Source organism: Prionailurus viverrinus, chromosome D1 (genome assembly GCF_022837055.1).
Source record: "Prionailurus viverrinus isolate Anna chromosome D1, UM_Priviv_1.0, whole genome shotgun sequence".
Classification (NCBI taxonomy): domain Eukaryota; kingdom Metazoa; phylum Chordata; class Mammalia; order Carnivora; family Felidae; genus Prionailurus; species Prionailurus viverrinus.
Genome location: NC_062570.1, coordinates 99,082,157 through 99,096,416, shown reverse-complemented (window position 1 = coordinate 99,096,416; position 14,260 = coordinate 99,082,157). Strand labels below are relative to the sequence as shown.

The 14,260-nt window shown below is 39.1% G+C and overlaps 1 protein-coding gene across 10 annotated transcripts in view; it reads right to left on the bottom strand.

Annotated features, from left to right (window-relative positions):
* Positions 1-14,260, bottom strand: part of ATG13 (autophagy related 13) — a 54,128-nt gene that overhangs the window by 12,242 nt on the left and 27,626 nt on the right. For all 10 annotated transcript variants that reach the window (XM_047878165.1, XM_047878164.1, XM_047878163.1 and 7 more), the window contains 9 exons: positions 14,120-14,201; positions 13,075-13,155; positions 12,521-12,640; positions 9,414-9,460; positions 8,121-8,261; positions 2,761-2,801; positions 1,900-1,996; positions 1,457-1,555; positions 575-668 (listed from right to left, as the gene is read on the bottom strand). In XM_047878165.1, the coding sequence (XP_047734121.1) occupies positions 575-668; positions 1,457-1,555; positions 1,900-1,996; positions 2,761-2,801; positions 8,121-8,261; positions 9,414-9,460; positions 12,521-12,640; positions 13,075-13,155; positions 14,120-14,188 (789 nt within the window). In that variant the 5' untranslated portion in view covers positions 14,189-14,201. The remainder of the gene's footprint in view (positions 1-574; positions 669-1,456; positions 1,556-1,899; positions 1,997-2,760; positions 2,802-8,120; positions 8,262-9,413; positions 9,461-12,520; positions 12,641-13,074; positions 13,156-14,119; positions 14,202-14,260) is intronic.

Below are 14,260 nucleotides of genomic sequence, written 5' to 3'. Positions count from 1 at the left end.
CTTGGGATTCTCTTTCTTCCTCTCTCTCTGCCCCTCCACCGTGCTCATGCTCTTTCTCTCAAAAAAATAAACATTTAACAACAACACCACAAATGTACAGATAAAGAATGCAGATAGCCAGAAATTTGTGTCAACCATTGCAAAAACTGACCTGCTGGCTTCTTACTGGCATTTTATGCTAAATAATTATTGGCTTTTTCTGTGCTCTTTCCATTATTAGGAACCATATTTACCACTTCAAAAGTGAACTGGCTACCAAATTAACAAGTGTAGGGTAGAATATCTCTCTGGTATTGGCGTGCATTTGGAATCCTGTGACTAATTTTCTAAGGAATTTTAAGATGTCTCTAGGAAAGTAAAGGTTACATGTAATCTTGCGGGTTAAGAATGGTTATAGATCAGAAACACTGAAATATTACCTGCTGGATAAGAAGGCTCTCCCTCACCTCTCAAAGTAATCCTCTAGAAACAATCACCACCACCACCAAAAGAGACTGTATGTAAATTCTGACACCATTTCATAAGGCCCATATATATACCAACTACAACTACCCCAGAACCTGTTTCCCCCTACCTGGGAAGGAGGGGAGGTGGAGAAAGAGGTGGTACACACTTCTTGAGAATCTTCCACAGAAGGATATGTTCCTCCAGTGTCCTCACCAGCAGTTCTATGACAGGGGGGAAATAAATCATGAATTTTATTGTGATGGCAGTTGATTGCGGAAAGGATACAAAGGGAGGTTAGATATGGATGCAATAGTGACAAGAACTGTTTCAGGAGGAGCTCACTCTGGCAAGAGAGACCATAATGTTGAGTCCTTGATAATTTCAAATATTTAGAGGTTGACCAAGCTTTTTATTTTTAACCCAAACACCTTACCTGACATATCATTTGAGAATATTTTCTTAAGCCTGACCAGTGTGGGGCCAAAGAATTGTTAGCAACAGAGATGCAGTGAAACAAAAGTCTAGACTCAAAAGACAAACTTATCCAACTTCAAGAGTCCTTCACATAAAGGCAGTATCCTTCCTGATACACAACTGTTCCAACCTCTATAGAATTCTGTTTTCTGGGATGTAGGCCTGAAGAATTTGATTCTAATGTATAACTGAACGGTGCCAATGATGACCAGGAAACCATTTAATTTGTGAAGGATATTCTGTTAATTACTGCCACTTTTGTAGTCTCTAAGGAAAATCAAATTGAAAGTCAAATCACTGCCATCAAAATCCAAAATGTCCAAGAATTTTTCTGAGATAGTCTGTATATTCCAAGTCTTGATGTGCCTTACAGGTAGCAGCAAGAAGGGAAGCTAACCGCTCCATTTCTCTCCATGTGGGATTTCCATCACTGCCTCTGCCCACTAATGAATGCTGATGAAGGTGCGCTATGTACCTGCAAGATGAATACTTCTCCCTAGCTGCAGTTTGGGAAAGTACCTTTCACATTCCTCACCTGTAATTGCAGGGGTGCATAGGTGAGGAGCTGGGATACGGACGGTCCACAAAGTGATCAATGATAATCCCCATGATAGGTGGGGTCCTCTCAAATTGCCTGTAATGCAATAAGGAGATCACAATATTTGTTAGAATGCCTTGCCAGCCCCCCTGAAGTTTTCAGAGGACCCCTCACCTTATAACTATAGGTAGGAACCATCAGAGCCTTACCTATTGTATCCCTAAATATAAACCGCAACTCTACATTAGTGGCTCTGACACGCTCAGATTCTCCAATCTGGAACCTGGGCTCTCTCTCGATTTTATTCTTCAGAAGGGGACTGATTTCAGCAATGGCAAAGCTGAACTGTAGGCTTAGCCATGGAGTTTGGGGGAAAAACAAACTTTAATATCTTCAACATCTTTGGAAGACTCCTTTGGGTTCCAAGGCTCTTTCCTCACCTGGTAGACATAAATGCCAAGTTAATTCTGTAAGCACAAGAAAGAGTGATGGTGCCCACAGGGGTGCCTACTGTCCCAACACGCACTGTCTGGAAACCTAGGAGAAGAAAGAAATAATTAGCTTTTCGCCAGAGAATACTGACACTGTCCGCAGTTTGTCTTTCCCTGAATCATTCAGCCTATCATACAATCTCTGGCATTATCTACTTAGTATCATGAGTGCAGCTGCCTCAATTTCTCATATATATTTTTTTCTTTTGATTTATGTTGACCTAATATTGGAAGGGAAAACAGCATTCTATTTACAGATAAACCTACCTTCAAAGAGACAAAACAACTGTTTGTCCTAAAGTTTGAGCAAATCCTAACCAACCTGGCCCAAATATGTCATGTGCCCAGTGAGACAGTAAAGGGCCCTCAGGGTTTGTCACACAAACACCTTAGTTTACGTAGGTGCAGAAGTAACTGCACTTCTATTCATGTTCCCATCCAGAACTAAGTACAGAAAAGAGGTGGGGACTTGCAGGCAATACTTCCAACAAAGCTTTCTGGTTTTCTTGGTTTCATTTCCAGTTTTTCAAAATTGCTTATGCTCATCAGAAACATTTAACATGCTTATAGAAAATTAGGAAAAGAGACAATAGCATAAAGAGTAAGAAAGAATACTGAGTTACTAGAACTTGGGGGAAAATCATTCATTCATTCCCTGGCAACTCTTTGGACTACTTACATGTTTTTTCCTTACTCATATCACACATACTAAAATCACAAGCTACGTATTATTACAGGCAGCATCCAAACCCATCTCTGAAGTCAGGAGGGCTCTGAACACTACAAGTGTTTTTTACCCTTGATACATACCTTCTCCTAAACCATTCAGCTGAACTTCCCCAAAATATATCCTTAGGAAAGAAAGAAAAGGAAATGATTCTTTATTCTAAGGGCCTCTATAGCCCGAACACCTAGAAACAAAACAAACAGAACAAACCCTCCTTTTCTTATTTTCACGAACACCTCTCTTAGTGGAGCAATAATATTACTGTTTCAATAAAGCTGCAGGCATAGGAATGTAAACGGAAAGAACTGGTTAAGAAATGAGGAAAATAGGGGCGCCTGGGTGTCTCAGTCAGTTAAGCATTTGACTTCAGTTCAGGTCATGATCTCACAGCTCCGCTCGTGGGTTCAAGCCCTGTGTTGGGCTCTGTGCTGACAGCTCAGAGCTTGGATCCTTCTTCAGATTCTCTGTCTCCGTCTCTCTCTGCCCCCTCTCCTGCTTGTGCTCTGTCTCTCTCTCAAAAATAAATAAATATTAAAAATAAAGAAATGAGGAAAATAATAAATTGAGTCTGCAATTTCAGTTTCTTCTTCCTGTTCCTGCAATGTACTTTTTAAAAAATTTTAAAGTGTTGGGGCGCCTGGGTGGCTCAGTCGGTTGAGTGTCTGACTTCCACTAGGGTCATGATCTCACCATTCGTGAGTTCGAGCCCCGCATCAGGCTCTGAGCTAAGCGCTCAGAGCCTGGAGCCTGCTTCGTATTCTGTGTCTCCCTCTCTCTCTGCTCCTCCCCTGCTCACACGCTGTCTCTCTCTCAAAAATAAATAAAGATTAAAAAAAAATTTTTTTTTTAATTTTAAAGTGTTTATTTTATTTTTGAGAGAGTGACAGAGCATGAGCAGAGATCTCACTCACAGATGTGAGATCATGACCTGAGCTGAAGTCGGATGCTTAACCAACTGAGCCACCCAGGCTCCCTTCCTGCCATGTATTTTTAAAGTATAAATACTGGGAAATAAATACTATAGAAATAAGGTTGGCAAATAGATCTGGAACTACTATTAGAAAGTACTAGACTTTTTTTTTTTTAGGTATGTTCAACATACAAAATTATATTAGTATCAGATGTAAATATAATGATTAAATATTTAGTTACATTACAAATTATCACAGTAAGTCTAGTTAATATCCATCACCATACAGACAGAAGCTTTTTTCCTTGTGATGAGAACACTGAAGATCTCCTTTCTTAGCAACTTTCAAATATGCAATAGAAGGTACCAGATTTTGAAGAGTGGTCTTCAATTAATGGGAGTTCTCCATGCTTGTCACAAGTCATTCCAAAGTGAACACACTAGAGCACCATGGGGTGCCTGGGTGGCTCAGTCGGTTAAGTGTCCGACCCTTGATTTCAGCTCAGGCCGTGATCTCATGGTTGGTAGTCCAGGCCTCGCACTGGGCTCTGTATTGTCAGTGCTTCAGATCTTCTGTCTTCCTTTCACTCTGCCCTTCCCCAGCTCACACAATCTCTCTCTCTCTCAAAAATAAATAAACTTTAAAAAATTAGGAAATCTTTTCCACTGTAGAATAATTACATAAGACTATTCTGAAAATATAAAGATAGAAGCACAGCAGAACCTTTCTTTGAATTGCCCTGGGAAGGCCTATCTATATTAGCTAAAAGTCTGAGCTATAAAACATTACAAACTATACTACATAACATTGTATTTTTCAAGTAATGTTAACAATTAAACACAGACATGGCAGTTTGTTCAATTAAACGCTAAGCTCTAACAATGTATAAAGCCCTATGGTTAGGTGTTAGGCATGAGATAAGGAGAATGTAGGGATGAGATTCAGGATAAATCTGAAGCCTAGGACTCACAAATTATAATCTGGAATGGGAGAAAAGAAATGTGTATAAATATCTGAAATACATGCACCAAAGTGACAGATACCATAAAACAGGGGTCAGCAAACTTTCATTAAAAGGATCATATATTTTAGGCTTGTGGGCCATATAGTCTGAAGCAGACTACTCAGCTTTGCTGTTGTCCTGCAAAAGTAGCCACTGATAATACACAAATGAAAGGGGTGGCTGGGTTCTAAAATAACTTTTATTTTGCAGTACCTGGCTGGCTCAGGTGAATCTTGGGGTCATGAGTTCGAGCCCCATATTGAGTCTTTTGTAGAGATTATTAAAAAAAAAAAAAAAAAAAAAAAAACTTAAAAAAATAATAAAATAACTTTATCTATAAAAACAAACAGATGGTCTGCTGCCCACAGTTTGCTGATTCCTGCCATAAAGTAATACAGGAATGATGTCAATGAAATGCTGCAAACATATTTTGCTAGTAACCTTCTAATAAAAAAATATTCAGTACCCATTTGGGGTCACCTGGGTGGTTCAGTCAGTTAAGCATCTGATTCTTGATTTTGGCTCAGGTCACGAGCTCACTGTTGGGGGGTCACGCCCTATGTCAGCTCCCCCGCTGGGCATGGAGGCTGCTTGGAATTCTTTCTCTCCCTCTCCCTTAGCCCCTCCCTGCCTGTGTTCTGGCTCTCTCAAAAACAAAACAAAACAAAACAAAACAAAACAAACCCTAAAAAAAACCACACACACACACACACACACACACACACACACCCCAAAAAACCCTCAATACCCATCTGAATATTGGGTACAGTGTTCTAAGTAACCTAATTATCTAACCTTTTTCTTGACTATATATTTTTTAATGTTTATTTATTGGGGGGGGGGGCAGAGAGGCACCAACTGAGCCACCCAGATGCCCCTATTATTTTTTTCTTTCGTCTTTTTTTAATTCTTTTTTATTATGTTTCTTTATTATTTTTTTTATTAAAAAAAAATTTTTTTTTTCAACGTTTATTTTTTTGGGACAGAGAGAGACAGAGCATGAACGGGGGAGGGGCAGAGAGAGAGGGAGACACAGAATCGGAAGCAGGCTCCAGGCTCCGAGCCATCAGCCCAGAGCCCGACGCGGGGCTCGAACTCACAGACCGCGAGATCGTGACCTGGCTGAAGTCGGACGCTTAACCGACTGCGCCACCCAGGCGCCCCTATGTTTCTTTATTTTTGAGAGGCAGAGAGAGACAGAGCATGAGTAGGGGAGGAGCAGAGAGAGAGAGAGAGAGACACAGAATCTGAAGCAGGCTCCAGGCTCTGAGCTGTCAGCCCAGAGCCCAATGAGGGGCTCAAACCCACGAACTGTGAGATTGTGACCTGAGCTGAAGTCGGGACATTCAACCGACTGGGCCACCCAGGCGCCCCCCTATTATTTTTTAATGTTTATTTATTTTTGAGAGAGAGAGAGCACGCATATACACACACATGCGTGTACACACACACACACACACACACACGCACGGGGAAGAGAGAATCACAAGCAGGTTCCACTCCACACTCAGCACAGCACAGAGCCTGACGTGGGGTGGGGCTCAATCTCACAACCTCAAGATCACAACCTGAGCTGATATCACCAGTCAGATGCTTAACTGACTGAGCCACCCAGATGCCCCTTGGCTATATTCTTTATACCATTCAGATGCTGAGCAAAAATTTTTTTTAAACAGATAGTAGACAATAATTTATTTTAATTCAGTCTTGATGAACAACAAATTCAGAATGAATTCTTATAATGATGTAATTCTACACTGACATGATCAAATCTGTAGGGCCAGGGAAAAAATGATAATATAGCTTAAAATAAAGAGAAGGCTATTATTCTTTAATGATATAAGACTATACTGTCACCCTGTGTTTTTTTTTTAATTCTTTTTATGTAGCCTGACGTGGAGCTCAAACTCATGGACAGTGAGATCATGACCTGAGCTGAAATTGGACACTTAACTGACTGAGCCACCCAGGTGCCCCTACCCTGTTAAAAACAGTATAAAAAGGGAGAAAAAAATAGACAATTCTACATCTGAGACCACCCATTTCTCTATGGTTTAAACTATAGTTATCAGTATCCAAACGCACTCATAAATGATAAACTGTAAGCAATAAATACTGTATTACTGCAGAGACACAGACTAAAGGAAGACTTTAAACACTGGTAATGAAAAGGACTAGGAGTCCTAGTTAACTAAGCTGATAACTAGTAGTGTAGTATGGCTACTTACAAAAGAACCAAAGTGAAGAGGGCTTATCATAAGAGTTAGAAAGTGATCTGTTATATTTGACTAAAAGTCCAGTAATTTTCAAATGGAATACTCAACCTGAAACTTGGGAAGACTACAGAGAAGACAACAAAAATATTTTAAAGATGTTAAAATATTAACATCTTTAAGATGCTAGACTGCTAGATGTAAGATTGCTAGATTACTGCTAAGAAAATTACAGAATGACTTGATAACTATTCTCAAGTAGTAAATTGTTTCAACGTAACTAGTTAAGTCTCTAATCCTTAGTCCTTCCATCCTGCTATACTAATTTCTCCTCACAATCAGCTCTATACATATAAGCCAAAGGCTTACAAATGGCTCATTACTAATATGCCAAAAGAATCTTGAGTGATTTGGGAACTCCTGGCTTTCCATGCTCTGCTCTCATACTTTCCTACTTATCCGTTTTACCACCACTCAGGTCCATCTGACAACCTGAGCACAGCTCAGATCCCATTCCCCACTTCTATGCCTTGCTATCTTTTGCACTCCTTACCTGGAATGATCATTCTCTCTCAGTTCTACCAGCTGAAATTCTCTCTGCTTCAAGGTCTAGCTTGAATGCCACTTTCTCCAGGAAGCCTGTCTGGTTTCTCTCACCTGGAACAAACTTTCCCTCCTTGTGTTCTCCTAGTACTTTTTTCCTGATACTGCTATGTAGTTTTCCAATCCTGCTTTTTATTAAAAAGCTGTTTCCCCATTAGATTAGAAACACCTATAGGGCAGGGCATCTGTATAGTTCTTCCTTGGGCCTAGCACAATGCTTGCATTAAAAAGGCACTCAATAAATATGTGTTGGGGTGAACTACCAAGGGAAATACTCTCAGAACTACTGATGAGTTCTTTATATCCACAGACAACTAATTAAAAACAAATTGAAAAAAAACAAATTGAATTGGCAGGCTGTTAGACAAAATTTAATTCCGAAATGTAGAAGGCTGTGGAATCTTCCCAGGATAGCCTGTTTTAAAGTCTTAAGCTCCCTTTTCAGCTTTGAGATGTGCATCAGTAGAACCGCAAAATCTACTCCACAGGACTCATGACTGTGCACAGACAAAAGGGCCAAGAACCTGGTAGCTTCAGAAAACGGAGCTTCACAAAAGAGGAGGGATAGATAATCATAGTAAAGCTATAGCATCAACTATCCAAGAAACCACCTATTCAAAATTAATCACAGAATACCCATTTGCTGGTCAGACAATGTGCAAAGTGACAAAGCTAATGAGTGAACCGAGAAGGTGAGCAGCTACGTTGTTTACCTGTACAATATGACATATTCATGCCCCTGTTTTCTGGAGAGTCTGTAAGCCGGTGTGACCCTAGTTATGGCAAGGAGGGACTTCAGCAGCAGTGACAGTCTGTTGTACACCGTGTAGGAAACTTTAATCTCTTTATCACACCTGAGAAACACACAGACACTATCAGCATTCACCTATTCAACTAACTTAAAACCAAGAAATGCACAGACACAGAGGTGTTAGTTATGTTCTGTCTAGTGACTGAGATTAACCTGCTAGTATTTTCATAAATTCTGACAGAATATAACCTGCTTTGCAGTCCAAATACACCTTTCACAGAAGATTACAGTCAACAAAGACAATTGCAAATTAAGCATGGGAACTGTGTAAGATGAAATTTATCATTAAAATATGTTCTGAACTAAAAGTGCAATTAGAGTTCTATCAGTTTATCAACAGATTATTGATGTAAGCAAAAGTTTTTACTTTCTCATACTCTAGAACTAGGCAGATAGACCTCAAAAGGCACCTACTGTATTTCTTTCTCGATTTGAAGCAGTTATCTAAGAAATAAAGCTACAGACTTAAAAAAAGTAATTCAACACTGCAATTATACTATTGAAGGTGCAAACAATTTCAATATGCTATCTTATGAGCTATCTACCTCTATACATCTAATAGGAATCTGGAGAAAAGTGTGTTTGGTATTAAAATTTTGGACTATAACCTGTCAACTGTTTTCTATTTAAGAAAGAAAAATAATGCCCACACCCCACATACTTATTAAGATTTTTCTTTTGATGTGTTGCTATTTCCTCAATTTTCCTATATACTGTTCTAGAAAACTAAAGCTTCAGGCAGGAAGCAAGCTAATCTTCCTTGAAAGAAGAAAATGGAAAAGGAAAATAACAGGCATTTCCAATCCATGACCAACACAGGGTGTAAAAAAGGAGTAGGGAAGGGATATCTGCCACACAGAAAAAAAGACAAAACAGAGCAGTCATGTTACAAGAGTTTGCAAGGGATTTAATCAGAGAACTAGCTGTACTCTGGGAAAACAACAAATCTTTTTGAGCCTTTGCTCTGCTCCTTTCCCTGTGGTGTCTGAGTCTGGCCGGACTGACCTCCCTCTGAAGGTCATCTCTGTGCCTGGGCTGGAGGCCAAGCATGAGGCAAACTGTAGCAAAGAGCTATTGGCTTTGTTAAGTGGGAAGAACACCCTCCACAACTGATAACAAAGCCCTGCTTTTCACATGATGTCATCTGTTTTATTCTCGGCTACTGCAACCACGGACCCTAAAACAGAGTACTTACTTTTCATTCATTTCAAGACACCAAATTTCTAGCTCCATGGAATCTCCCTGTGGATGGGACAATTGAAAGATATTTCAGTTTTATTTGGTTTTTTAAAATTATTTACTCTTATTACAAAGCACTATACAGTTACTATAAAAATGTGGAAAATATAAATAAAGCAAAAAAAAAAATCAATTTATAATCTAATCAGCTACTTTAATAAATGATGTGAGGGGCTCCTGGTTAGCTCAGTTGGAAGAGCATGTAGCTCTTGATCTTGGGTGTAGAAATTACTTAAACAAATAAACTTAAAAAAATAACGTGAGATTATACTATATACGCTATTTTTATCATTTTTATTAATAAATGTAACATGAAATTTCCCTATAATTAAAAATTCTATACCAATTTTAATGGCTGCATAGTATTCCACCATATGACCATCATTTTATCAAATCAGTCCCCCTGTACGTGGACATATAAGTTATTTCTAATTTTTCACTATTACAGACAAAACTGTGATAAATATCCTTGAGACTAAAACTTTGTCCTCACCCTGAATTAGTTTCTTAAGGCAAATTTTCAGAATTAGCGCTGTGAAAGAGTATTCTTTTTTTTTTTTTTAAATTTTTTTTTCAACGTTTTATTTTTTTGGGGACAGAGAGAGACAGAGCATGAACGGGGGAGGGGCAGAGAGAGAGGGAGACACAGAATCGGAAACAGGCTCCAGGCTCTGAGCCATCAGCCCAGAGCCTGACGCGGGGCTCGAACTCACGGACCGCGAGATCGTGACCCGGCCGAAGTCGGACGCTTAACCGACTGCGCCACCCAGGCGCCCCCTTTTTTTTTTTTTTTTAATGTTCACTTATTTTGAGAGAGGGAGGGTGAGCAGGGGAGGAGCAGAGAGAAAGAGAGAGAGAATCCCAAGTAGGCTTCTTGTTACCAGTGTACAGCCTGATGCAGGGTTTGATCCCTGAACTGTGAAATTATGATACGAGCCAAAATCAAGAGTTGGGACACTCAACCAACTAAGCCACCCAGGTGCCTCAAGAGTATTTATGCTTCTAAGACTTTTGTTATGTATATCCAAATTGCTCTTCAGAAAGGCCAATACTTCAAATGATGGAGACAGCCTTTCCCTCCAATTCTACAGAGGATATTTTTAGGTGACACCCACAGTTAAGGAATACCTTAACAAGCTGCTTGCTTAAAAATCTTTTTAGCTGTGTAATGTCTTCAGCCAAACTGTTCAGTCTTTCTCTGGTACTCTGAACAGACTTAGCCTAGTGGGTGGGAAAGAAAAACAGACTAAAGCCAGAATCCCTCAACCCTGTAACACTCTTGTGTGCCACTCAGTGAGAAGAATAGTCACACACTTTTGAAGACAAGTAACCTTATTACCAATCAACTGGAAGAGAGCTATTCTTTTAGGTTTGGGAGTAAGCTTAGGTTAGTTTGTGGAATAGCGAACTTGTTCTAGATCAAACTGAAATATGTACCCTTAATATATCCTTTTCATCATACTGTCATTTTTAAATGGCATGATAAATTTTGAATTCCCCTGCTCCCCAAAATCAAGGGATGGCTAACTAGTCGGAAGTATCCAAAACAAGTTGATGCAGTTTGTCTAGGATGATCAGAACAGTTTATACTCAGATTGTACCTGGGAAAGGAAAATAATTCTTCTAGAGATTCCTTTAGGACTCGCTATGGATCACTAAGGAAAATAATTCATAGTACAAACTGGCAATTCAATGAAGAATAGGAAGTTTTGTTTTTGTGGGGTGCTAAAGTTTCCATGGAATAAGTACTAACATCATTCATTAAACAAAATTCATGGTGAGGCTACTATGGGCCATCCCAGGCACTGTGCTAGGCATACATAAGAGATGATTTAGTCACATCCTGCTTCATTTCAAAAAGAATTTAAGGGGTACCTGGGTGGCTCAGTCAGTTAAGTGTCCGACTTCAACTCAGATCATGATCTCACGGTTCGTGGATTCAGGCCCCACATCAGGCTCTGTGCTGACAGCTTGGAGCCTAGAGCCTGCTTCAGGTTCTGTGTCTCCCTCGCTCTCTGCCCCTCCCCCATTCACATTCTGTCTGTCTCTCTTAAAAATAAATAAACATTAAAAAAAAACAATTTGAAGAACTACAAAGATAAATAAGATGTGGTATAACCACTGACCTCAAGAATAAAAGTGTTTGTAAAGTATGAACAGGAACATGTAATGATCACCTACTTTATGTTAGGCACTTTATAAGTAAGTATTAGGTGAGAAAATAGGGGTACCTGGGTAGCTCAGTCGGTTAGGCATCTGCTCTTGATTTCGCCTCAAGTCATGATCTAACAGTGGGGTCGAGCCCTCATTGGACTCTGCACTGATAGCATGGAGCCTGCTTGGGATTCTCTCTCTCCCTTTCTCTCTGCCCCTACCCCATGCACATGCATATACGCGCTCTCTCTCAAAATATAAATAAATAAATAAATAAATAAATAAATAAATAAATAAATAAATAAATAAAATAACATAGCCTTGTAAGACTATGAAGTGTCATGTTAGTTTGGTGGTGTTGGTGGGGATGGAGTTAAGTAATTTGGCCAAAGTCACTCAGCTAGGATCTGAACTTGTGTCTGTGTAGCTCTAAACTCCAATTGCCTTTTATTATACCATGCAGCTTCACAATCTTATAGTGGAAATAGATGAATAAACATACTAGTAACAATATCTGCCTTGATCCTGGTGTGAAATAAGGTAAAATCACAACACACCAGGAAAAAAAAACTAGAAAAATCACAATACATCAAGTTATACTTTAGGATCAATGTAAATAAAACACATAGGAAGTCTAAAAAAAGTAGTTACCTCTCCCCCAAGAATCGGGGGGATTTTCAAGAGCATGTGAGTCTTAAAGGATAAGTAAAAACATTTCATCTATAGAGGATATATATATGAAGGACAAAGAGCCTACTCCAAGTGTTTGGGAGAATAAGTAAAAAAAGCATGACCTCCTCAGAGAATACTAAGTTCAGAGAGAGAAGGGGCAGGAATGAGGCTGAGTTGAAACTGGAATGTGAAGACCTCTGGTGCCAAGTGAAAACACCACCCTGGTCATAACCTTACCTCAGAAGTCTTGAGTGAGATCTCCACACACATCGATCTCCCAACGGCAGGCAGCTGTCCTGCCAGGGCCTTTTTTGCTTCATGTGTAACCTCTGGGATATCTTTGATTGCTAAATTGAACTAGAAAACAAAAGAGGCTGTGTGAAACACTCACAAAAAACATTATGGAAACATAAAGCAGTAAGATGGTTCTGTTGGGTAATGCATGCATTGCTTTGAGTGATTGAAGCCATTCATTCATTTCTCTCTTGCCCAGAAGAGACATCCTACATCAAAGCCCTAAAACTCAGGTTGAGAGAGCTAATGACTTATTACAAAGATTAGTTAACAAGATATTTTTGTTCTCTAAAGTCTAAGCTTTTCACCTACTGCAGCAGAAAGCCGAGAACCAAACAAACCTAGGACTAACATTTGACCTAGTGAATGGATCAAATGGAATTACTGTTTTAATGTTATGATTTAGTAATACTATAGATAGTATTCATTCCTACTGCATTAGGATTCCTTGTAACAGACACCATAGTATATCCCTTAACAAAAAACGGGAATTTTACCCAGTCTGAACCCGTCGGGGATGAAGATGAACGAGTACAAATCTTCTCACCAAGTCGAGCCTGGACAATCACTTGGACAGTCTGAAAAAAAGCAAACAAACAACCAAATCAAAGATGAAGAGTCTTAAATTGATTTGGTTCACAATCAGGGTTCACATCCTCTGAATGCAGGGTTAAAAAGATGCCAATGATCATAACTATAATGTAGGAAAGGGTAGGATTTTAAAATTCAAGGACAGATAGAAAAAACACTATACAAAACTAATACTGCAAATATTCTTGAGGGCATAATGTCAACCAACTAGAGGAATTTTAGTTCAAGGCTTGGGATCTGTAATATTCTCACATGGCAGAAGGAAATTTGCACATGGTGTCTCTGACTTTCATAAAGAAACAAGTCCAACCATAGGTTTAAATATTCACTGCCGTACACTTATGTAATCATAGTAGATTTAAACCAAGGATTCCACAATTATTCATATCATTTGGCCCATATGGCAAAAGTCTCCCAACTAATTTTACAACCAGAATTTACAGCATGGATTGTTTTTTTACATGGTAATCGTGAGAAGAAGCGATAAAGGTGGAAATGATTTTTAGATTTAGGAAAATATAACTTCTAAAGCATTCAAAATTCAGTTTTAATTCCTCATTTATCCAGAAGGAAATAATAAATGGAAGTTAGACATTTCAGAGTTAGTTGACGGTTTGGGAAAGATGCCCAAAATGATGTCCATTCCAGTCCACAGTCTTTGTTCCCAACCCAAGGGAACATACTGTGCCAATAACCTGGCATAATAGTTTGACATTTCTGCAAACAGCCTTACAAAAAAAAATTTTTTTTGAACAAGTAGCTGTGGAAAATTGGAAGTTACTTTTTAGTTACACCCCCAGTACCGCCCCCAAACTTCACAGTTTGGTTTACAACAGACAGAAGTATCCCTTAAAATGGGCAAGCTGCAAGCTGTTATTCTATATTTCCAAAAAGGGAGAAGCACGGAAGTTATTTCTAACAGTTCTGAGCTCAAGAGAATAGACATATTACCTTGAGGGCAAAAAATTTAATAAACTTGTCCAGGTCCTTTCTGTCCTGGGAATTGAGATCAGTTTCCATTGCCTATAGGAATCTAAAACAGAAAAAAAAAGTGTTGAAAAATGTGACTAATATCTTTTAAATTCAAAGCAT